This window comes from Colobus angolensis, unplaced genomic scaffold, assembly GCF_000951035.1.
Source record: "Colobus angolensis palliatus isolate OR3802 unplaced genomic scaffold, Cang.pa_1.0 Scaffold282, whole genome shotgun sequence".
Lineage (NCBI taxonomy): Eukaryota > Metazoa > Chordata > Mammalia > Primates > Cercopithecidae > Colobus > Colobus angolensis.
In genome coordinates, this window is record NW_012116066.1 from 1377961 (window position 1) to 1401146 (window position 23186).

General features: G+C 40.0%; 1 protein-coding gene across 1 annotated transcript in view; it reads right to left on the reverse strand.

Moving 5' to 3' along the window:
* The window catches only part of IL13RA1 (interleukin 13 receptor, alpha 1), a 66357-nt gene that overhangs the window by 9502 nt on the left and 33669 nt on the right, over positions 1 to 23186 (reverse strand). Inside the window, exons 6-10 of the mRNA XM_011948695.1 lie at positions 22911 to 23062; positions 17248 to 17295; positions 16849 to 16981; positions 9840 to 9936; positions 7273 to 7357 (exon numbers count right to left, since the gene is read on the reverse strand). Of these exons, the coding sequence (XP_011804085.1) occupies positions 7273 to 7357; positions 9840 to 9936; positions 16849 to 16981; positions 17248 to 17295; positions 22911 to 23062 (515 nt within the window). The remainder of the gene's footprint in view (positions 1 to 7272; positions 7358 to 9839; positions 9937 to 16848; positions 16982 to 17247; positions 17296 to 22910; positions 23063 to 23186) is intronic.

Below are 23186 nucleotides of genomic sequence, written 5' to 3' on the forward strand. Positions count from 1 at the left end.
GCTAATTTTGTGTTTTTAGTAGATGAGGTTTCGCCACGTTGGCCAGGTTGGTCTCGAACTCCTGATCTCAGGTGATTCACTTGCCTCAGCCTCCCAAGTGATCAGAAAAAAAAAAAAAAGTTAAAAAAAATGCATGAAAGTATAGTGGTGAAGTATATATATATATATATATATATATATTAGACCCAACACGTGGCTGTGCTGAACAAGAAAAAAGCAATTTGTTGTAATGAGGTGAACACTACAACAGAAGGGGCTTTTCAGAATACACTAATCTTTCTGATTGCCTTTTTGCATCCCCAAAATTGGAATTACTCTCATTTCCACCCTTTATCAACACAGTGGCCTTTTCCTGAGTACTGCTTCTACGAATATGTCCATGTAAGGTAAAAGAAATAAATGCAATGGCTCTTTCCTGTTATTCAGTTATGTGAATTATACACCTGTCTAATTTTAAAACCACTTGAACCACTTGTAGGAAAAAATAAATAAATCCACACAATTACCAGTCCAAAATTCAATCCTTACTGCCAATTTTAAAAACAAAGTAATCAACAACAGAGTAATGGCCAAAGATGAAAAACATCATAGATGAAGAAAATCAGTGATTAGGGGGCTTACACAACTGGTTTTTAGTTGGTAATTGTCTGAGCCCAGAAAAACAGCATGTTATATAGGCTTTTACATTTTACAGGCATAAATTTGGTAGTACAACGAAACATCAAGTCTCAATTTAAGATTACTTTCAAGATTTGGAAAAGATATTTTCCAGAATGGATTGTCTATAGAAGTGAAGACAGCTTCATGTACCTTAGCCCCATGCAAAAACACTGGCCTTGGTATACAAGTCTACCTATTTCATGCCCCAGTCCTCTTTAGATTAACATTCAAAACAGAAAATTATACAAAATGAATTGTAGATCTCCACACCTTAAAATCATTGCAACTTGAAAAAGAATAAGTTGAGGCTCGGCATGGTAGCTCATGCCTGTAATCCCAGAACTTTGGGAGGCCAAGGAAGGCAGATCATTTGAGCCCAGGAGTTTCAGACTAGCCTGGGAGACATGGCAAAACCCCATCTCTATAAAAAACAAACAAACAAACAAAAAATAGCTGGCCGTGGTCGTGCACGCCTGTAGTCCCAGCTACTTGGGAGGCTGAGGTGGGAAGATCACTTCAGCCCAGGAGGTTGAGGTTGCAGTGAACCATGATCGCACCACTGCACTCCAGCCTGGGCAATACAGTGAGATCCTGTCTCCAAAAAAAAAAAAAACAAGTTGAATGTGGTGGTATGGAGAGGAAAACTTGGTACTATCTGAGGTGTCTATTAATCTAACTCCTCGCCTTAAAAATTGATAAATAAAGGGAAATAATTAAATATGCATCTTGCCTTTTTAGTAGGAACTGAATTTCAGAACAACTAAAGAGCTCAGTTGATGACTGAAAGCAGCACTTTATAGATAAGTGCCAGCTAATAAGTGTAGAAATGGGCCAGGCATGGTGACTCATGCCTGTAGTCCCAGCACTTTGGGAGGCTGAGGCAGGAGGATCGCTTGAGCCTAGAAATTCGAGACCAGCTTGGGCAACATAGTGAGACCTCATCTCTACAAAAGAAATTTAAAAATTAGCTGAGTGTGGTGGCACGTGACTATAGTCCCAGCTATTCAGGAGGCTGAGGCAGGAAAATTGCTTGAGCTCAGGAGGTTGAGGCTACAGTGAGCAGAGGTTGCATCACTGCCCTCCAGCCTCAGTGACAGAGCAAGATCCTGTCTCAAAACAAACAAACAAACAAAAGTAAATGTAGAAATGATAGAAAGAGAAAAATTGTAATATTCAACCCAACCCCTAAGGAAATTACTGATTCAAGCAAGGATATCAACTGATGTAAAAAGCATTAGCTGAAGACTTGACAAGGTGCTAGCATAACACTACACAGATTATCTGTGTTGAAGCAACAGGGGAAATAAGTGCAGATGGCAGGAGGGGACATGCTGTTATCACCTTAAATATAGTGGTCAATCTCAAACACTGTGTTAGTGGTCAGTGGTGAGACGACTGGATAGTATCTGTCTCCTGACAATTTGGGCAGTTGGAAATACTTGAATATGGACTGAGTATTAGATGAAATTAAGGAATTAATAATTTTTAAAGTACAGTAATGCTATTTTGACTATGTAGGAAAGCATTCTCAGTTTTTAAAGATAAACACTGAGGCTGGGCATGGTGGCTCACACGTGTAATCCCAGCACTTTGGGAGGCCAAGGCGGGCGGATTACCTGAGGTCAGGAGTTTGAGACCAGCCTGGCCAACATGGCAAAACCCCATTTCTACTAAAAATACAAAAATTAGCCAGGCATGGTGGCACTACCTGTAGTCCCAGCTACTCGGGAGGCTGAGGCAGGAGAATCACTTGAACCTGGGAGGCGAAGTTTGCAGTGAGCTGAGATTCTGCCACTGCACTCCAGCCTGGGTGATAGAATGAGACTCCATCTCCAAAAAGAAAAAAAGAAGATACACACTGAAGTAAAAAAATAACAATCAGCAGTATTTGGATGTTATCCCCATGTTTTAAAAAGCTCCTTTCTGATCAGGAATATAAAAATGGCACAATGCTGAAAATAAGAATTGGTTTCCAAGAAGCAGGGGGAGAATAGTTTTTTTTTAATGGATAAAAGAAATGCAGATAGAGAGGAGAAGCAATTCCCTCTGCAACTCCCCTTACCTCCCCTCAATATGGCCAACAGCCCAATTAGTCATAAGGAAAAGGCAAATAGCAAAGCAACAGAAAGAAATGCTGTTGGCCAAAATGTTACTACAGTAATGAACAAAACATCAAAACACGAGTAACTTTAAGGAAAACTATACTGAAGATTTAATTTATTTATGGCCATAACTAAAAAGTTGTTCTATAAGAACAACTATTAATGGTGCAGTGTGGAAGAAAAGAGTGTTTAAAAAAGAACAAAGATTATTTATTTGGATTGGAAGTTGGTAACTTTGGGCTATATGGGTTCTAGTCCAGGTTTTACAGTTGCCTCTCTATGTGACTGATAGAGTTTGGATATATGTCCCCGCCAAATTTCATACTGAATTGTAATCCCCAACGTTGGAAGTGTGGCCTGGTGGGAAATGTTTGGGTGATAGGGATGGATCCCTCATGGCTTAATGCTGTCATCACAGCAGTGAGTTCTCATGAGAGCTGTTTGTTTAAAAGTGTATGGCACTTCCCACCCCCTCTTGTTCCCACTCTCACCACGTGAGATGCCTGCTCCCCTTTCACTTTCCACCATGACTGTAAGTTTCCTGAGGTACTTACCAGAAGCAGATGCTGGCACCACAGTTCCTTTGAAGCCTGCAGAACCATGAGCTAATTAAACTTCTTTCATTGATAAATTACCCAGTTTCAGGTATGTCTTTATAGCAATACAAGATTGGCTTAAAACAATGACAGTCCTTAAGAAACTTCTCTGTGGCTCCTAATGTCCCCATCTCGGGAGATGAGTGAGAATCTTGAGTTTTGAACATTTATAATTAAAGGGAAATAGTTAAACATGTCAACATCCACCTCATTAGATGACCTCTAGGGCTATGTTCATTCAATAATTCAATGATGCCAGAAGTAAAAGAATATGCAGCATATGCCATTTGGTTAAAAGCAGACATAAAAATTTGTTCTCTTACCTTTCCCCATCTCTGGAATTTTTATTATACTTTTAGTTTTAAAGAACTGATTTTGTTTAATGGTCTGCAATGGACAAAACAAAAATACCTTGTGCTTTTAATGGCCCATATTGTCAGTATACGTGCGTCACCAAATTACAGAATTATCTGACTCATCGGGACAGAAACAACATATTATCCTCTAGACAGCAAATTGAAAAAAGCAATTTTCCCATCTCTGAGAAAGATAATTGATCTGATTTTGCTGTCAGTGTTACCATCATTCACTCTATTACTCAGACTTGAAAACTTGAAATTATTTTTTACTCTCCCTACCTCTCATCACCCACACAGACTCACCAAATCATAATGAGTTGATTTCCTTTAATAATGTCTCTTACGTCAATCTCCTCTGCTACCACCTAAGTTCAAGTCCCTATTATCTCTCAGACCTGGATGACTACAACATTTTCTTTTTCCCTTAATGACTTGTACAGGGTTTCTTCTATTATAAAAGTAGTACATGCTCACTATAGGCAATCTGGAAATTTTAGAAAGGTAGAGAGAGAATAATATCAGTTACCCACAATCCCTTTGCCTAGAAATGATCATTCATTCAGACCCATTTCCTTCTCCTCGTTCTATGTATATATTAAAGCATTTTTAATAAAAATTATGATTGTAATATACACGTTTATAGTCTGTTTCTTACTCCTGTATCTTGAGTATTTTGTTATAACATTAAATGCTTTGAAAACCTAATTTTAATTTTTTTAAACTAATTCTCGATTGTTATGTTTCACTGGTTTCTAATTTTTCATGTTAAAAGCAAATGCTGCATTGACCACTCTTGTGCCACTGTTGGATTATTTCCTCAAAACTGGTTCCTAAAAGTATAATCATAGGCTCAAAGATTCCTGTTACATTTTACTAGTTTGCCCTCCAGAAAGGATATCTATCATTTTACAGGCCCACCAGCAGTGCATGAAAAGTGCCATTAATATATACAAGACATGCCAATATCTTCCCATTTAAAGCTATTCATAATATAATCCCAAATCTTTTTCTCAGAAATCCCCTATCCCAATCCTCTACTTCTGTCATACAGACGTCTTAGAAGATGGTGAGGTTCTTCAGGACAAGCATTCTATCTTACAAGAGGCAATGCAGCCTAGTAGAAAGACCAAGAGAAGTCTAGCATAAGACAGCCCTGGGTCAAATTCTACCTTACCACCAACTGGCTGTGTGACTGCAACTAAATCGTTTAACCTCACTGGGGCTCCATTTCCTCATCTGTAAAATAATACCAATAGCATCTTCTCCATAGGGTGGTTATGAAGATTCAATAAGGTAATATAGGCAAAGCACTTAATACATAGTCTGACACATAGCAGACTTTCAATAACTGGTTAAAGTTGTTAGAGTACAATTCCCAACCTCCAGCATCTATCACAGCTGGTGAAATGACATAAGACACAGGGGTAAATATCTTTATCAGTGATTTTCAAAGTGTGGTCTACAGACTCTCTTAGCAGGACATGGATCATCTGTGGGCTCCTGTTAAATATGCAGAGTCCTAGAACTCGTCCCTGACCTGCCAAATCAGGTCAGGTCAGGGGATTGGAAGTAGGGTGCAGAAATCTGTATTTCTTATAAGCACTCCAGTTGATTGTGACTCAACTGAAGTTGGAGAACCATAGTTATCATACTCGCTCCAGATACGGCATGCAATGTCCTTATCAGGTACCTAACTTCTGGATCTACATGCCCTGACTCCCAGGGTCTGGCAGAGTTATCTACTGTCTGTGAAGATGACCTGGTGAAAAAGTGATCCAAATGAATCCTCCTCTGATAGCATATCTGCCTCTCTGCCTTCCTTCCCTAACCAAATATCATCACTACCATTGAGAATCGCCCATTACTACAATAATTATTTGGGAATTAAAGATAAAAATAAATTATCATCAATAGTAATACTAATCACTAACACTTATTAAGCACTTACAATGTACCAGGTAGGCTAAGCAGTTTCCATTTAATCACCTGTTGGGTATTAAATTAATTTAATTCACATAACAACACTATGAGGCAGGTGCTATTGTTACCTCCGTTTTACTAATGAAAAAATTGAGTCACAGAGAAGCTAAGAAAATTATCCAAGGTCAAAAAGATGGTAAATGACACAGCAGGGATATGAATCCAGACAATCTGACTCCAGAAATCAAGCTATTATCTACTATGCAGTACTACTTCCCTAAATTAACTGCCCTATGCTTGTTATTATTCCTTTAAGATACACATAATGATAATAATATTTATTTCACTTAGTGTTTTTATTATTTCAGTAGGGTGGATGATAAAGTTGAAATCTAACTTTAGTTGGATTTATCACAGAAGCCTCAAACCCTTTTGTTGCCATAATGTCTTAAGTTTTCTAGCCACAAATTCTAGCATGAGAGTCTGCAGGAAACCAACTATAACAGTTGGGGTAGGGCTGCTCCATTTCTATGTCTCTGGAGTCTAGCTTTCCAAGAAACAACATGAACACAATGCATTTCAATTGCTTACCCTATGTTTATATATCCCCACATCAAGTTTTTTAAATTATCCAAGAGTCAGAAGGCCTGCTCATTAGGCTAGCTTTATAAAGGAGGCCTTCCCTCCTGCATGTTTTGATAAAATATGTCCCCTAACCAGAGAGAGAATGGAGTCCAGTCATATAAGATGAGCAAAGTATTCTGAAGACTTCTTCACTGGTATGCTTGGCCTCAGATACTATATTTTAAATCAGCTCTTCTTCAAGTTTTTAAAAATAAATTGTACTTTAGAAGAACCAATTTCAAAATGAAATTCTGATACATGCTACAACATGAATGAACCTTAAAAACATTATGGTAAATGAAATAAGCCAGACATAAAAGGACAAATATTGTATGATTTCACATATAGGAGGTACCCAGAATATTCAATTCATAGAGACAAAAAGTAGAATAGAGGCTACCAGGGGTGGGAGGAATGAGGGGATGGGGAATTACTGTTTAACAGGCACAGTTTCTATTTGGGATGACGAAAAAGTTCTGGAAAGAGAGAATGGTGATGGTTGCACAACTTATAAATGCATTTAATGACACTAAACTGTATACTCTTTTTTATTTATTTTTTTAATTTTTTTAAGAGAGTCTCGCTCTGTCACTCAGGCTGGAATGCAGTGGTATGATCATGGCTCACTGCAACCTTGAACTCCTGGGCTCAAGGGATCCTCCCACCTCAATCTCCTAAGTAGCTGGGACTACAGGTGCATGCTGCTGCACCCGGCTAATTTTTATATATTTTGTAGAAATGGGATCTTGCAAAAAAATATAGAAATTAGCTGGGTGCAGTGGCATGCTGTCCAGGCTGGTCTCAAACTGCTGGGCTCAAGTGATCCTCCTGCTTCAGCCTCCCAAAGTGTTGGGATTACAGGCGTGAACCGCTATACCCAGCCTGTATACTTAAAAATGCTTAAAATAATAAATTTTATGTTATGGATACTTTACCATATTTTTTAAAAATCCCATAGCTTCCAAGAAAAAAAAAAAAAAAGATTTTAAGCCCCATGAAATCTGTTCTTACCAGAGTATCGTCATTCTGGTCTCCAAACATTTCTTTAAAAATCTTGCCAGGATCAGGAATTGGAGGGAATATAATGATCTTGAGCCTTTAAGAAAACAGAGACATTTTGATTCAAACCTTCCAGTCCATAGGAGTGTCCCACATAAATACCACCATATTAAAAGAAGGCATAGACCAAAGACATGGTACACAAGTCATCTTTATTGACAAGGCAGTTGTGAAGAAATTTCTAAAATAGGGTACACAAAAATCAATGTTCTAAGGTCATTAAGTTCCACTCTTGCCCATAGGTGGAGCACAGGGGCCATCAGAATAAGTGAATTACTTATACCCTATCATCTAATGCTGCTCTACTTTTAATAGACCAGATGGGCACTTGCTGTGTATAAGTTTGAAAAAAAATAATCTTCTGAGAACAGGATACATTCCTGTTGTTTCTTTTTTCTTCCAACTTCTCTCCATTTTCCAATCTTACAGTGCCCTTTAATGGGCTTGCCTCCATCTCCCAGTAAGTGTCCATGGATGTGCCCCTAGGATTCAGTCTTTTGTCTTCTTGTCTATCTCATTCACTTTATGAGCACTCCCTTCAGTCTTTGGGCTTTAAATCCATTCACATGCTGAGGATTCCCAAAATTAGATTTCCAGCCCAGGCCCCTCCCTTCAACTCCAGATTCATGCACACAATCGCTTATTTTACATCTTTATTTGGATATCTAATAAGCATCTGAAACTTAACATGTGCAAAACTGAAGTCCTTATCTTTCTTAAAACCCAGCTTTCCTCACAGTCTTCTCTGTCTCAGTAAATGGCACCAGCATTCACTCAGTTGCTCAAGCCAAAAATCTAAGAGGTATCTCTGAATCCTCAATTACCCTCATACCTCCACAGACAGGCAGCTTTCAGCAAGTCTTATCAATTCTACTCTCAAAATATATACTATTTCTGACCACTTCTTGCTATCTCCATTGCTAACCCCCTAGTATAGGTCATCCTCATCTTTCTGCCAAAACACTGCAATTCCTCCGAACTACTCCATCTGCCTCCACTTTTGCCCAAGTCAGTTCTTCACTCAGCAACTACAATGATCTTTATGACGGTAATTCAGATCACGTGCCAACTCTGCTCAAAACTCTCCAGTGCTCCTCATCATGCTTAGAATAAAATCTCAGTTCCTTGCTATGGCTGGCGTGATCTGGTTGGCCAACCTCTGTCCTCACTCGCTGCTACTCTCCACCTTGCACTCTCCACTCCAGCCAAGCAAACCAAGTGCATTTCAGCCTTGGGGACTTGGCATTTGCTGTTCCCGTGGCCTGGAGTGCTCTTTCCTTGAATATCTGAGTGACTCACTCCTTTACATTATTGGGAGTCTCTCCTTAAATGTCACTTTCTCAGAGAGAAGTCCTCTGGCCATCCTATGTAAAATGCACCTCCTAGCCGTACCCCACTACTGTCAATTATACTTCTTTGTGAAATCATAGTATTTATTATTTATTTTGTGTGTCTGTGTATATGTGCATGTGTGTATCTTTCCCTCTAGAATGTAAATGGGGACTTTGTCCTGTTTACTGCTGTAACTTTGGCACTTAGAACACTGCCTGGTTCACAAATAGGCACTCAATATATATATATTATATATGTTGAATCAATGTTGAAATAATGATAAAAAATTGGTTCTGGATCTAGCTTAATAACCTTATTCCAACCTTAGTTATTTACTGCAAGAGCAAGTAACAGTCCTATAATGAGATAGAGAAAATAATACATTCTCAAGGAATGGATACCATACATTCATTACAACTTGATAAAGTTCTCTTTCCCACAATATTAAGTAGTAGCCTGCTTTGTATTAATACTAGACAGTCATTTTATTAGTAATGGTCTCCATTTCTAAAACTTCATTCCAAGAACTACTGACTAGCTTGATAGATTAGGTATTTGGAAGAGTATTAAGTAAACATAGGACCTATTCAACAATCCTAAACACATGCAAAGGGAGCCGTGCTTGAGCAGGGAGCCCTGGAAAACTAATCCAACACATTTTTCATTAGGAAGTGGGCATAGTGGCCAGGTGTAGTGGCTCATGCCTGTAATACCAGCACTTTGGGAGGCTAAGGAGGGTGGATCACTTGAGGTCAGAAATTTGAGACCAGTCTGGCCAACATGGTGAAACCCTGTCTACTAAAAACACAAAAAATTAGCTGGGCATGATGGTGGGTACCTCTAATCCCAGCTACTCGGGAGGCTGAGGCAGCAGAATTGCTTGAACCCAGGAGGCGGAGGCTGCAGTGAGCCAAGATCACACCACTGCACTGCACTCCAGCCTGGGCAACAGAGACTCCATCTCAGGGAAAAAAAAAAAAAAAAAGAAAGAAAAGAAAGAAGAGAAAAGAAAAGAAAAAAGAAAGTGGGCACAGTAATACTTCCTTGTCATGTCATGCTCCCAAAAGCCACTTACAGGCAACATGCTTCTAATACACTGGGCAGACATAAAACACAAGCACTAAGAGTAATAACCATAGCAAACAGGCTATCAGAAACTGCAAAACCTGCCTGGGCAGCTACCTTACCTTTTTAGGTAAAGCAGAAGTACTATGATTGCACCTGCGACGATGACTGGAACAATGAGTAACATGATTATGTAGAGTGTGGAATTGCGCTTCTTACCTGGAGAATGAAAAGCAAACAGAAGAAAGACTTGAAAAATAAAACCCTTTTAGTAATAAACCAAGCAGCAATTCCATTAGCTAGTAAGATCACAAATATTTCTGCTCCCTCCCCCAACCTATTTTCCCAAACTCTTCAATTATCTTATCTTCTGTTAAATTAATTATTAAAAAAAAAAAAAAAAAAAAGTCCTCCTCTGGTGCCTGAACTTCCCTGGGTGAACAAATACCTAAAAGATTACCTGAAATCAGGATATTTTTAAAAAGACAAATATAAGCTTTATTCTCTTTCAAAAACTCAGAGACTAGGGCCTGGAACCATATTGATTAATCTGAATCAGAATCCCTTAAAATTGATGGTCTCATTTAAACTTTTGTTTGTTTTGGTTTTTTTTTTGAGACAGACTCTCTCACTCTGTCACCCAGGCTAGAGTGCAAGAGCACGATCTCAGCTCACTGCAACCTCTGCCTCCACGGTTCAAGCGATTCTCCTGCCTCAGTCTCCCAAGTAGCTGGGACTACAGGCGCACACCACCACATCTAGTTAATTTTTGTATTTTTAGTAGAGACGGGGTTTCCCTATTTTGGCCAGGCTGGTCTCAAACTCTTGACCTCAAGTGATCTGCCCGCCTCGGCCTCACAAAGTGCTGGGATTACAGGTATGAGCTACTGTGCCCAGCCTCATTTAAAATTATATAGAAATAGACTAACCATTCTAAAAATGACAAAATACATGTTGTTTTCAACTACACAGTAAAAAAATGTAGTAAACTCTCTTATTCAAAATAGAGGAGGACTGGGCTAGTGAGCTCAAACATTCATAAAAAATAAAAATTTCTCTATGTACATATAATAATGTTTTCATAGCCTAAAATCACTATTCAAAAACTGATAATAAAATTGTGTAGTGTTCAGGAGTTGGAAAGCCAACACACTGGAATTATCCAAGTTTTTTTGGTATATGTAATAATGGGATAGAATGTCTTAAATCATGATTGTCCCAGAAGATCTGAGACAGATGTCAGTGACATGCACATTGTCCATTGTTCAGTAACTTTCAAAGAACTAGAACAGACTAAACTATGTAAACTATTCAATACAATTCGATATTTCTTAAGTGATTAAAAAAAAACTTCAAGATCTTGCACTGCTTTAAAGGAAGGAGTATAAACGAATTAGTAGTAACTGGAAAATAGTTATAATAGACAGCAGGCACTGAATAATTCTGTCTGACAAATACCAAATAACTGCTTTTAGCAAATAAACTGGTAACATATCACAAAGGGTTTTTTTAAAGTTCTTTTAAGCTATTTTGCCATGAAAGATTCTTTTAAATAAAAATATTCCTTCTTAGAACTTTAAACATTGATATTAGTCAATCGATAAAATCAATGGAATGATTTTAGCTAAGACTTTTAACATTATCTCAAAGATTCAAATAATTTTAAGATTCTAGCTTACATATAAAACTATATATGCCTTAGTATTGATTCAAATATGATTACTACAAACAAACATATCTCATTGGAAAACATAAAATTTTTTTTTCCAGATCCAAGAGAAAAGGTATGAATGAAGCCCTTTGTAAGTGCACACAGGCGCGCGTGCACACACCCACACACACAAATTAAATGACGAAGAAGACTGAGCCAGGAGACATAGATGTGACTAGGGAAAGTACTTTCCCTCAAAGATCCCTTCCAGCTATCTGATTCTACAGTTAAAGCATTCCCTCTGAAATGTACAAACTGGCCTCACATTTTCAAGTTTCTACACAGTATCTGGTAAAGTCTGCCTGTTTGCTTTTATACTAAAATATGAAATACATCAACACAAACCCTGTCCTACAAATCTGTACACCAACTAGTTTTCCAGAGATAGTGATATTTTTTAATTTAATTTTTTTGAGACAGAGTCAGTGTCACTCTGTCTCCCAGGCTGGAGTGCATGGGCGCAATCTCGGCTCACTGCAACTTCCGCCTCCCAGGTTCAAGCGATTCTCCTGCCTCAGCCTCCAGGGAGCTAGAACTACAGGCGTCTGCCACCATGCCCAGCTTATTTTTATATTTCAGTAGAGACAGGGTTTCACCATGTTGGCCAGAGTGGTCTTGAACTCCTGACCTCAAGTAATCCACCCACCTCAGCCTCCCAAAGTGATGGGATTACAGGCATGAGCCACAGCGCCCAGCCCAGAGATAGTGATTTTTTAAAAATTCATTCCACAAGTCATTAGAGCGTACTATATTTAAGGCAGAGTGCCAGACCAAACCTGTAACATTATGGTGTCACTGTCCCTGGGAACAAATTACTATCTGAAAAACTGGACTCAGGTGATTGCTTCAGGCCCAACCTGGTTCAGGGTAGTGATTTCCAAATTTGAGAGAATATGAGAATCTCCAGAGGAGTTTGTTAAAACACAGTTTCAAGCATCTCACTCCAGCATTATTGTGTCAGAATCTCGGGTTGGTGCCTCCTCATCTATCTGCATATTTAACAAATATGTTCTCCCACACCCCTCCATGCCTCTGCAGACAATTTGTGGGTTTCTCTCCATCCCAACCCACCCTCCCCACAAAGAAAAGAAAACCACTGTACTGTAGTGGCAAAAGCTCTAGCCTTAGCGTCAGGAACCATTTGCCAGCTGCCTGATCTTGATTGAGTTATTTCATGTTGCTAGGTCTCTCAATCTCTTCCTCTGGTAGGGGTTGAAAATGAGTCTCTATGGGGATCCTTTCCACTCTCAGACTTGGAGAACCTAACATGGCAACTCAGTATCATGAAGGAGGTGGGGAGAGTTTGCAAGGATGTTTCACTCTGCAGTCAACCCTCCGCCACCAGGCAACAGGGTTTAGCAGCCCCCAAGAGTAAGTGGGTAATTCCCTCCTCTGGCACCCTCATTCACAAAGGGAGGAAAAGTGAGGAGAGGTTGGAATAGGATGAGGGGCAAAAGGGGGAGGCTGAAAGAAGCTTGCAACAGTTTTGGCAAGAAGCAGGAAGGGTCGTTGGAAGGCTGGAATCACCCCTCCTCCCCATTGTCGTCATCGTTCTGGTTGGTCCTCGTAGCAAATGTAGATGACCAGCATGACAAAGCCGGTGAGGAGGCAGAGGGAGCTGATGACCAGGTAGGCGATGCCCAGGAAGGGGTTCCTGCCACCCATCCACAAGATGCTGTTGAAGATGCGGAGCTTGTGGCCGCCAAACGCACGCACTGGGTAGTTGTAGGTGATGCTGACACAGTAGACACTACGCAGTAGCCCAGCTGAGCAGCTGCCTTGGCGGATGTGCGCATACAGCTTGCGGAATGAGGGCAGCGCTGCCATGCGCATCCACACCACGAAGTCTTGGTTGATGAAGCCGGTGTTGTTGGGGATGGGGCTGAGCTCGTCGTAGACCAGCCGGTGCCAGTTGGGCGGGAGTGCCGTGCCATGCAAGGCTGGTGCCAGGCTGCCGTTGACCAGTGGCGGGTTGTAGAACTTGATGGGATAGTTGTTGGTCTACCAGGCGATGCAGGTGCAGTGCGGTAGTGCGGCACCTCCACGTAGGGCCCGCCGGCCGGCGCTGGTGTCACAGTGAGGAGGAGTCGTTGAAGAGGCTGTTGGTAATGATGCTGCAAGGTGCGCCATGGGCAGGCAGCGCAGTGGGTGCACTCATTGACCGGGTGGTGCAGCGTGCTGGGCAGCCTGCTCAGCTGCGCGTTGTCATGGACACTCCATACCACCGGTTGTTTTGGTAGAAGTTGGTCAGCACGTAGTAGGGGTACACGGGGCCCTGGAAGAGCTCAGGCAGTGAGAAGTACCAGGCGCATGAGCAGGTGGGCGGTGGCGCGCAGTCCTGGCCAGCCGCAGCACACACCCAGCAGTTGCTGGTGCCCGGGCTGCTAGTGTAGTTGTACTCCAGCTCCTTGATACTGTTGGAGGAGTAATAGAGGTCCAGGCTGAAGAAGGCCAGGCCCGCGTAGAAGAGCTGCAGCGTAATGCAGGCCAACAGCAGTGGTTGCCAGGCGGGGAAGCGCTGCCGCGTGAATGTGGTGGTGTTGAGCTGGTGGGCGCCCCCGGCTGTGGTGCTCCAGGTCATGGCGGCTACATGGGCTGACCGAGAGGGGCCCAGAAACGGGACGCCTCCCCTGTGCACTGGGTGAGCCCAGGGGATCCTCATGGGGCGGGTTTCCCCGCCCGCTCAGGTAAATCGGAAGATCTTAACTAGTTTTAAACACTATTAACAAAGATGCTATATTAAATGTCATCTCATTAACAGTGACTACATATTTTACTGGTTACTTACCACTACTAAAATACCTAAAATAATCCTAACAACAACTACTATTATTCTTAAATATGCACCTACCATACGTCTGATACCATACTGGGTGGTTTTGCATGCTTATCTCATATATATGCTATAATGATAGCATTATCTCTCATTTAAGCACATGAGAAAGATAAGGCTCAGAGAGGTTTAGTAAGTCATCCAGAAGGATTTAGTAAATAATGGCGTCAGGCCTCAAATTCCAGTTACACTGTACAATTCCAAAGCCTGCTTTGCTACACCTAACATATAGAGTATCGTTTGTCTACATACAAACTCATTTTTCCCACTAGGTCATGAACGTCTAGAAAGCATCATCAAGGCCTGGCACCATTGTTTCAGGTAGTCATTAAGATTTCTCCACATGATTCCTGCCTCCTGATATTCATACCCTGGTGTAATCCCCTCTCCTTGAGCGTGGGCTAGGCTAACTGACTCACTTCTAAAAAACGGAACAGTAGCAGTAATGGGATGTCATTTCTAAGGTTAGATTAAAAAAGACCATGGTTCCCATATTGGGTGCTCTCTCACACTGTTTCTTGCCTGGATTACTCACTTGGGAAAGCCAGTTTCCATGTCAGGAATTAGCTCTATGGGGAGGTCCAAGTAGCAAGGAACTAAGGGAAGCAAATTACCACAAACTGAATGGCTTAAAACAACAGAAATGTATTATCTCACAGTTTTGGAGGGCAGAAGTCCAAAATGAAGGTGTCAGCAGGGCTATGCTCCCTCTGAGGGCTCTAGAGAAGAATCCCTCCTTGCCTCTTCCTAGCTTCTGGTAGCTCCCGGGAATCCTTGGTGTTCTTTGGTTGTAGCTGCATCTCTGCATTCTCTGCCTCCATCTTCACATGGCTTTCTTCCCTGTGTGTCTGTGTGTCTCTGTGCTCTGTATGGCTGCTCTTTTTATAAGGATACTAGGCAATAGATGAAGGGTCCACTTTAATCCAGCATGACCTCATCCTCACTTGATTATATCTGCAAAAATCCTATTTCCAAATAAGGTTACATTCACATTTACCAGAGGTTGAAACCTACGAATATATCTTTTTGAGAGATACAATTCAACCTGTGACAGCCTCCATCCAGCAACCAGTGAGGTACTGAGGCTTTCCAACAACTATATGAGTGAACTTGGAAATGGATTCTCTGTCCCCAGTCAAGCCTTCAGACAGATTTCAGTTCTCATTGCAGCCTGACTACAACCTCATGAGACTTCCAGCTAAGCTGTGGCTAGACTCCTGACTTACCGAAACTGTGAGATGGTAAAGGTATGTTGGTTTAAGCCATTAAACTTTGGAGTAATTTGTTATGCAGCAATAAATAAACTAATACAACCATGCCTGGCACATAACTTGTTGAGCTTCTCAATTAATAGGGAATGGGCTACCTCAACAACCTGTTTGACTCATATACAGTTGTTTAAAAAGTTCTTAAGTTGGTTCTGTGTTGCCCCTTGGAGACATAAAAAGTAAAGCCTATTCCTTCTTGTACCTGACAATACCTCCAATATTAGAAATCAGCACTCATGACTCCTCAAAGTTACTTTACCAATTGTTCCTTGCCAAGTTTTGAGATTCTTCAACATCCTGATTACCCTTTCAAAGATAGATTCTGGTCTGCCAAGGCAACTCCTTTAATGTGTTGCCTTGGAATGGAATACTGCACAATTCTGATGTGGCCCTAGCTCTGTGCCCCAACCTGCAGCATTCCTTTCTGGGTGCTCCACTTATCACTCCTAAGATTGTATATGCCTTTTTGACACATTTAAGGTTACAATGTTGAGTCACATTGCACTTACAGTCAAATAAAGCCCTGTATCCCACCCCACCACACACACATCCATAAAGCACAGGTCTTTCCAGTCCCGTACTTGAGCCTAGCTTGCTCAGCCTTTCAATTAATAAATGACTTTTTTTCAAACTTAGATACAGGTTTCTCTCTATTAAATGGCTCCACTCTTGTTTCTGCCAACCACTTGTAGGACAGTCTCTAGTACTGTACCATGTGTAGATTTGATTATGTCTGCCTTTTTTTTTTTTTTTCTTGAGATAAGGTCTCACTCTGTCACCCAGGCTGGAGGGCAGTGGTACAATCTAGGCTCACTGCAACCTCCTCCTCCCAGGCTCAAGAGATCTTCCCATCTCAGCCTCTTGGGTAGCCGAGACCACAAGCGTGCACCACCATATCCGGTTAATTTTTGTATTTTTTGTAGAGATGGGGTTCCACCATGTTGCTCAGGCTGGTCTCCAACTCCTGGGCTCAAGCGATCCTCCCGCCTCAGCCTCTCAAAGTGCTGGGATCACAGGCATGAGTCACTGTGTGCAGCCTATGCCTGCTTTCTATATTTTTGTTCAGTTTGTTAATAAAAAAGGAAATGAGATAGAGAAGAACACAAAACCATTTGGATTATGGTTTTCTAAAAAACTGTATACGTAAATTAACCCTGGGTGATTTGAAAGTGATTAAAAAGAAAATAAATTTCAATTGTAAGTACTCTTTTCCTGACATCAAGAGAGCATGACAGCCCCTTTCCCTGGTCTATTTTCTGCTTCAGCTTAGTTTTTATGCATCAATGTTTTACATTTTAATAAAAAGTATGTTCTCTTACCTATACTCATTTCTTGGCTCCAATTACTCCAGAGTTTGTCATCCTCATAGCATAACTTATTTGTTTTGACTCTTATTCTGACTGTGTTCAAGGTATCAGGAAGAACACCAGGGGCCATGAAACAAGATGTATTCTTAGGCATAAAATAAAAATACACAAGGAATATTACCAGCTTATTCTTTTTCACTGTTATTGAATCATAATATAATTATCTGCCAAATTCTGTCTATGATTAAGACTTGGATTGCAATTCAAATTATTTTTGACTCTTCAAAAAAATTGGCAGTAACTCACAGAACAAAGTAATTTGTTTTTCTCAAAGCAGCTCATATTTATGCTATGCTCCACCCCCAACTGCTCTAAGTCTAAGCCCAAATAGCTAATGTTGAATTTACTGACCTCCACATTTCTCTCAAATTCTGGATTCTGACATTTAGCCTCTTGGACCTTGAAAATAAAAATAAATAAACAAACTAATGAGTTCTAAATGTTTAAAAACCCATTTTCCATCACTTAGTCATTTCTAACAAGCTTTCCTTTTATCCTATTAAAAGATGATCAAGTACAGTGAAAAAAGGTTGGTCTTTAATAAATGGTGCTGGGTCAATTACATATGCAAATGGAAAAAAAAGATTCTTGACCCCCTACCTCGCACTATTCACAAAATCAGTTCCTGATATGCTGCAGATTTAAATGTGTAAGATAAAATAAATTAATAAATACATAACTATAGCAAGCTTTTAGATGAAAACATAGAATATCTTAATGACCTTGAAGAAGGGAACTATTTCTTAAACAAAACCAAAAAAACCTCCCATATTAACCATAAAGGGAATTTTTAAATAAAGTCATCTATATTAAAATTAAAAACTTTTGTTGATCAAATGACACCTTATTAGGGAAATAAACAGGCAATGCATAGAGTGTGAGAACATATTTGCAATTTCTGACAAAGGATGTGCATATATATTTTTTCTTACCCTACTAACTAATAAGGCAAAGACAGAAAACCCAATTTAAAAAAAAAACTGGCAAAAGACTTGAACAGGCACTTTACAAGAGGATAAGCAAGTTGCGAATAAACATCTGAAAAAGTGTTCAACATCACTGGTCATGAGAAAAATGCAAATTAAATCCACAAGATAACAATACACACACTTACCTGACAACAACAAGTGTTGTGAGAGGATATGAAGCATCTAGAACTCACAATTTCTGCTTAGTAGTGTAAACTGACACAATCATCTAGGAAAACTGTTATTATCTGTTAGAGACAATCATATGTAACCTTATGACCCATGTATGCCTATATAAATGCCCCACACAAATGTACGCACATGTGTACCAAGAGACAAGTATGTGAATGTTCATAAAAACTCCATTCATAAAACCAAATTGGAAACTATCCAAATGTCCATCAATGGGATAATAGATAAAGTATGGTATATTCACACAATGGAATGAATGTAATGAGAACATACCATCTACAGCTATAAGAAACAACATTGGTGAATCTCATAAACATAATGTTGAGTGAAAAAAAGGGCAAACACAAAAAAGTACATTCTGGGCCAGACACAGTGGCTCACGCCTGTAATCCAAGCACTTTGGGAGGCTGAGGGTGGATCACATGAGGCTAGGAGTTCTAGAGCCAGGAGCCTGGCTAACATGGTGAAACCCCATCTCTACTAAAAAATTAAAAAAAAAAAAATAACCGGGTGTGGTGGTGCATGCCTGTAATCCCAGATACTTCGGACACTAAGACAGAAGAATCGCTTGAACCCGGGAGGCGGAGGTTGCAGTGAGCTGAGATTGTGCCACTGCACTGCACTCCAGCCTGGGTGACAGAGCAAGATGCTGTCTCAGAAAAACAAAAAGAAAAGAAAGTATGTTCTCTATAATTCCATTTATATAAAGTTTTAAAGTAGCAACAAAATCAATCTATGGGATTAGAAACCAGGATAGTAGCTGCCCTTCGGGAGGATAGCAACTGAAGGGGATTATGAGGGGGCTTCTGTGGTGCTGGTTACATAGGTGAAAAATCATTTGTGAAAAATCATTGAGCTATAGGTTATGTTTTGTATAATTGATTGTGTATTATACCTCAATAAAAACTTCTAAAAAGGAGACACGGAGTGAGAAACCAGTGTCCCTTGTTGAGAGTATAAGATATAAAACGTGACTGGGTTGGAGAAAAGAAAGTGTAATGCAAAACTCTCCTCCACATAATAAAAGTCACTTGCTGTCTAATGTAAAGAGAATACTAATTTCCTTAAATGCAAGTATTTCCAAAATGGAGTAAAAAACACATGAAAATCTGTTTGCTTAAATAGTCAACTTCTATCAAAGAGATGTTTAAACTTGGAACCAAGACCAGAACACACAGCTATTATTTTTGACATTCAATGTCATTCACTAAATAGTTCCTACCAGCATGTGTGAAGAGCTGAGAGGCCAAGCAAATGATGAAGGGACATCCTTTCAATATTTCATACAGGGGTTGAGAAAAAAAAACCCACTCAGGGGGGCTAGTATACCCTATTACTGGCCATTCAGAATAGTAGACCTGTTGGGGAATCACAAGCGTCAACTACCAGTTAAGGGATCAAGTTGCAAATTGATGTCCCTCCTCCCCTGGACCATCTCCCATATACAAAAATTGCAAACTTGGCGAATCAACCTATAGATTTAGGTCTCTAGGCTCTTGTTCAAATGTAAACCCCCCTGCATAGTTTACTGGCTATTCAGAGACCACTAAGAGAAGGAAAGTCAGGGCACCAAGAAGATAGTTTGCTGGGAAGGTTGAGGGGTGGGGGGTGGTCAGAGACAAGTTGTTACTTACTTTATAATTCTGTCATAAGCTACCTCTAACCATAGCCCCCATGTGATGGTACCAGTTCATGTTCCCACTTACTTCCCCCTCTTAAGTGTAACACCAGACAAAATAATTCCTCCAAAAGGAAAAAAAAAATTCTAAGCAGCAGAGCTCAAAATCTGTGAGCTCACAAAAAACTGATGACATTCTACATCTGCTAGGAGAGAGAACATTAAACTCAAGTGTACAGAGTTAATTCCAAATAGAAAATAGTTCTGATATAGGTAGATAACTTCCATAGTGTATATGTTCTCTTCAGTTCAGAAGTTTGTAAAAAAAAAAAGTAACTCAATTCAATAATAATATATTAAATGACGATTATGCACATGATGTTATGCTAAGTATTCTTGGTCAAAGTTAAATACATGGAGACCAACCAAACTTTGAAGTGTTACTGAATTATTAGCTGTGTGGCTTGTAGCAAGTTACTTAACCTCTCTGAGCCTTAGTTTTTCAATAAAATATAGGTTAAAATAGTTTCTATTTCATGGGTTGCTATGAGCTACTGTATGAAGAAGCACATAGAAGAGCATCTTTGTAGCATGCCATAAACACTTAATGAATGATAGCTATTGCTGTTAAGAGGAAGTATTGAGGTGGTGTCTAGTGGTTAAGAATCTAAGTTTTAGAGTTACGACTTTGGTTAAATATTGATTCTACCACTTACTAGAAATGTGACCTTAGGAGTAACTAAGTTTTCTTATCTGTAAAATGGAGGCAAAATAACAGGACCTAGATCCTTAGGATTATTGTGAGGATTAAATGAAACAATTCAGATATAGTGCTTATTAAGATACCTAGCACATAGTAATCACTTAATACACGTTAGCTACTATTTAGTAGCAGGAACAGCACAAAGTAGACAGCACTCGACTCTTTCCTACAGGAGTCTATATTTTCTTTTTTTTAAAAAAAATACCAACTTTTAAATTCTGAGGTACATGTGCAGGGAGTGCAGGTTTGTAACATAGGTAAACGTGTGCCATGATGATTTGCTGCACAGATCAACCCATCACCCAGGTATTAAGCCCAGTATCCATTAGTTGTTCTTCCTGATGCCAACCCATCACCCAGGTATTAAGCCCAGTATCCATTAGTTGTTCTTCCTGATGCTCTCCCTCCCCCTGCCATACCCCAGTATGTGTTGTTCCCCTCCATGTGTCCATGTGTTCTCATTGTCCTGCTCCCACTTGTAAGTGAGAACATGTGGCACTTGGTTTTCTGTAGTTTATATTTTCAGTGGAGAGAAAATGTATACATGTGATAAGTTAAACAGCAGCAAATAATTGAGTGGCAAAATGAATACTATCTCAGGATTTCAGACATGCATCTCAGGATTTCAGAAAGGAGAGAACAGTAAAGACTGGAGTAAACAAGTGTATTTCAGTTTTCTGATAACTCCTTTTGTCGTAAATTCAAGCACCAACCCCCTTCCACATGGAAGCCCTTAGTTTTTTCCCTTTGCTGTACTTCCTGGGGCACTTAATTTCTGGTACTAATAATGATTATTATTATTATTTTTTTTTTTTTTGAGACGGAGTCTCGCTCTGTCGCCCAGGCTGGAGTGCAGTGGCGCGATCTCGGCTCACTACAAGCTCCGCCTCCCGGGTTTACGCCATTCTCCTGCCTCAGCCTCCCGAGTAGCTGGGACTACAGGCGCCCGCCATCTCGCCCGGCTAGTTTTTTGTATTTTTAGTAGAGACGGGGTTTCACCGTGTAGACCAGGATGGTCTCGATCTCCTGACCTCGTGATCCACCCGTCTCGGCCTCCCAAAGTGCTGGGATTACAGGCTTGAGCCACCGCGCCCGGCCATGATTATTATATTTCAGCAGAAGGATTCATAATGCAAATGCCCAGAAGAGCATTTGCTGTTCTGTTATGCTGTGGACTTGGTCACTCCCTCTGGAGTTGGAATTACAGCCTGTCAACACTGGCTTATTTTAGCAAGCATTTTGAAAGTACCATGACAAGCTGAAACAACTGGACCAAGGAATTTACCCACATGCGAGATGCTAGGCTCCTTTAAAAGCCAATATAAAACACTTCACTTCTAACCTCTAAAGCTCAAACACACAAAGGGTCCGGGCAGGTAGCAGACAAGTGAGTGGTGCAGTCTTCATGGTCCTAAGGCGCCATCTTATGGACATACACTCTTAAGGTACTATGATTTAAAATCTGGGCAAAAAAATTCAAATCTAGTAAACAAAGAAACAAACAAAACACGACTTTGTGTTCCAAACAAAAAAGTGTGAGGCCCTAGTTTGTGACCTTTACCATAAAGCAGAACAACTGGACTGATGTCCTGAGATTATAGCACATTCTGGTCAGTGTCCTACAGGACCTCTAATTAGCATGTTTTGCATTTGATTCTGAATAGCATACAGGCACATAATCCAACAAATATTGACTATTCAAATCTGATTACTTTAATCGCCACAAACTCCAAGAAAACAGAATGGTATTATCAAAGCCTCCAAAGTGTCTGCATGATCTGATGTCTGCCTATTGCTTAGACATCTCTTCCTGCTACATTTTGACCACACCACCCTTCTTTCTGGTCTCTCACACATGCTAAGCTCATTCTTGCCTCAGAGTCTGTATCTGCTGAACCCCTACACCCAGATCTTCACATGGCTAGTGTCTGTTCATCATTCTGGTCTCATCTCAAATGTCATTACCTCAGATGATTTCCCTACCTAATATTCCCTCTGGTTCTCCCAGTCACTCTACTACATCAGAAAATAAAAATACCATTTTATTTTCTTCACAGCACTCATGCTCTGAAATTAGCTTGCTTATTTACATACGTTTTCTATTATGTAGGATTCATGAAGAAAGAAAACTTGTCAGGTGTCATGTTCACTGCCTTACCCCAGCACACAAAAGAGTGCTTGGCATATGGTAAACATTTAATAAGAACGTGTTGAGCACGTGAATTACTGTTTAATAGGCCTTTTCGAGAGGCTTACAGATGAATTAATAAATGGCTTGAAACTTGCAGCTGATACTATTATACCATACATCTTCAAATCTTCCACCATGCCTTATTTTAGACAAGAAGTTTCATTACCATCATCATCATCATAAGTTGACAAATGTAAGAGCTATGTTTCATTGATATTTCAATGTAAGAAATTCAAGTAAAAGAAAAATAGCCAAATAAAAACAATAATTTTAAAATCTTACGGAGAAAACATTATGTGTCTCGGTTTGGCTGTTATTGACTTCTACTTCATAAAATAAGCATCTGCTAATAAAATTCTGTGGATTTTCCCATTGTACATGTAGGTCACCATTGTGGAAGGAGAGGTTTTTAATATGTGGAGGATCAGGTTTCACTGAAAAACAAAAATAAAACACAAGTAAACTTCCAAAGTTTGATTATACACACACACAGTCCATGGATTCCACATTCATGAATTTAACCAACCATGAACTGAAAATATTTTTTTTTTTTTTTTT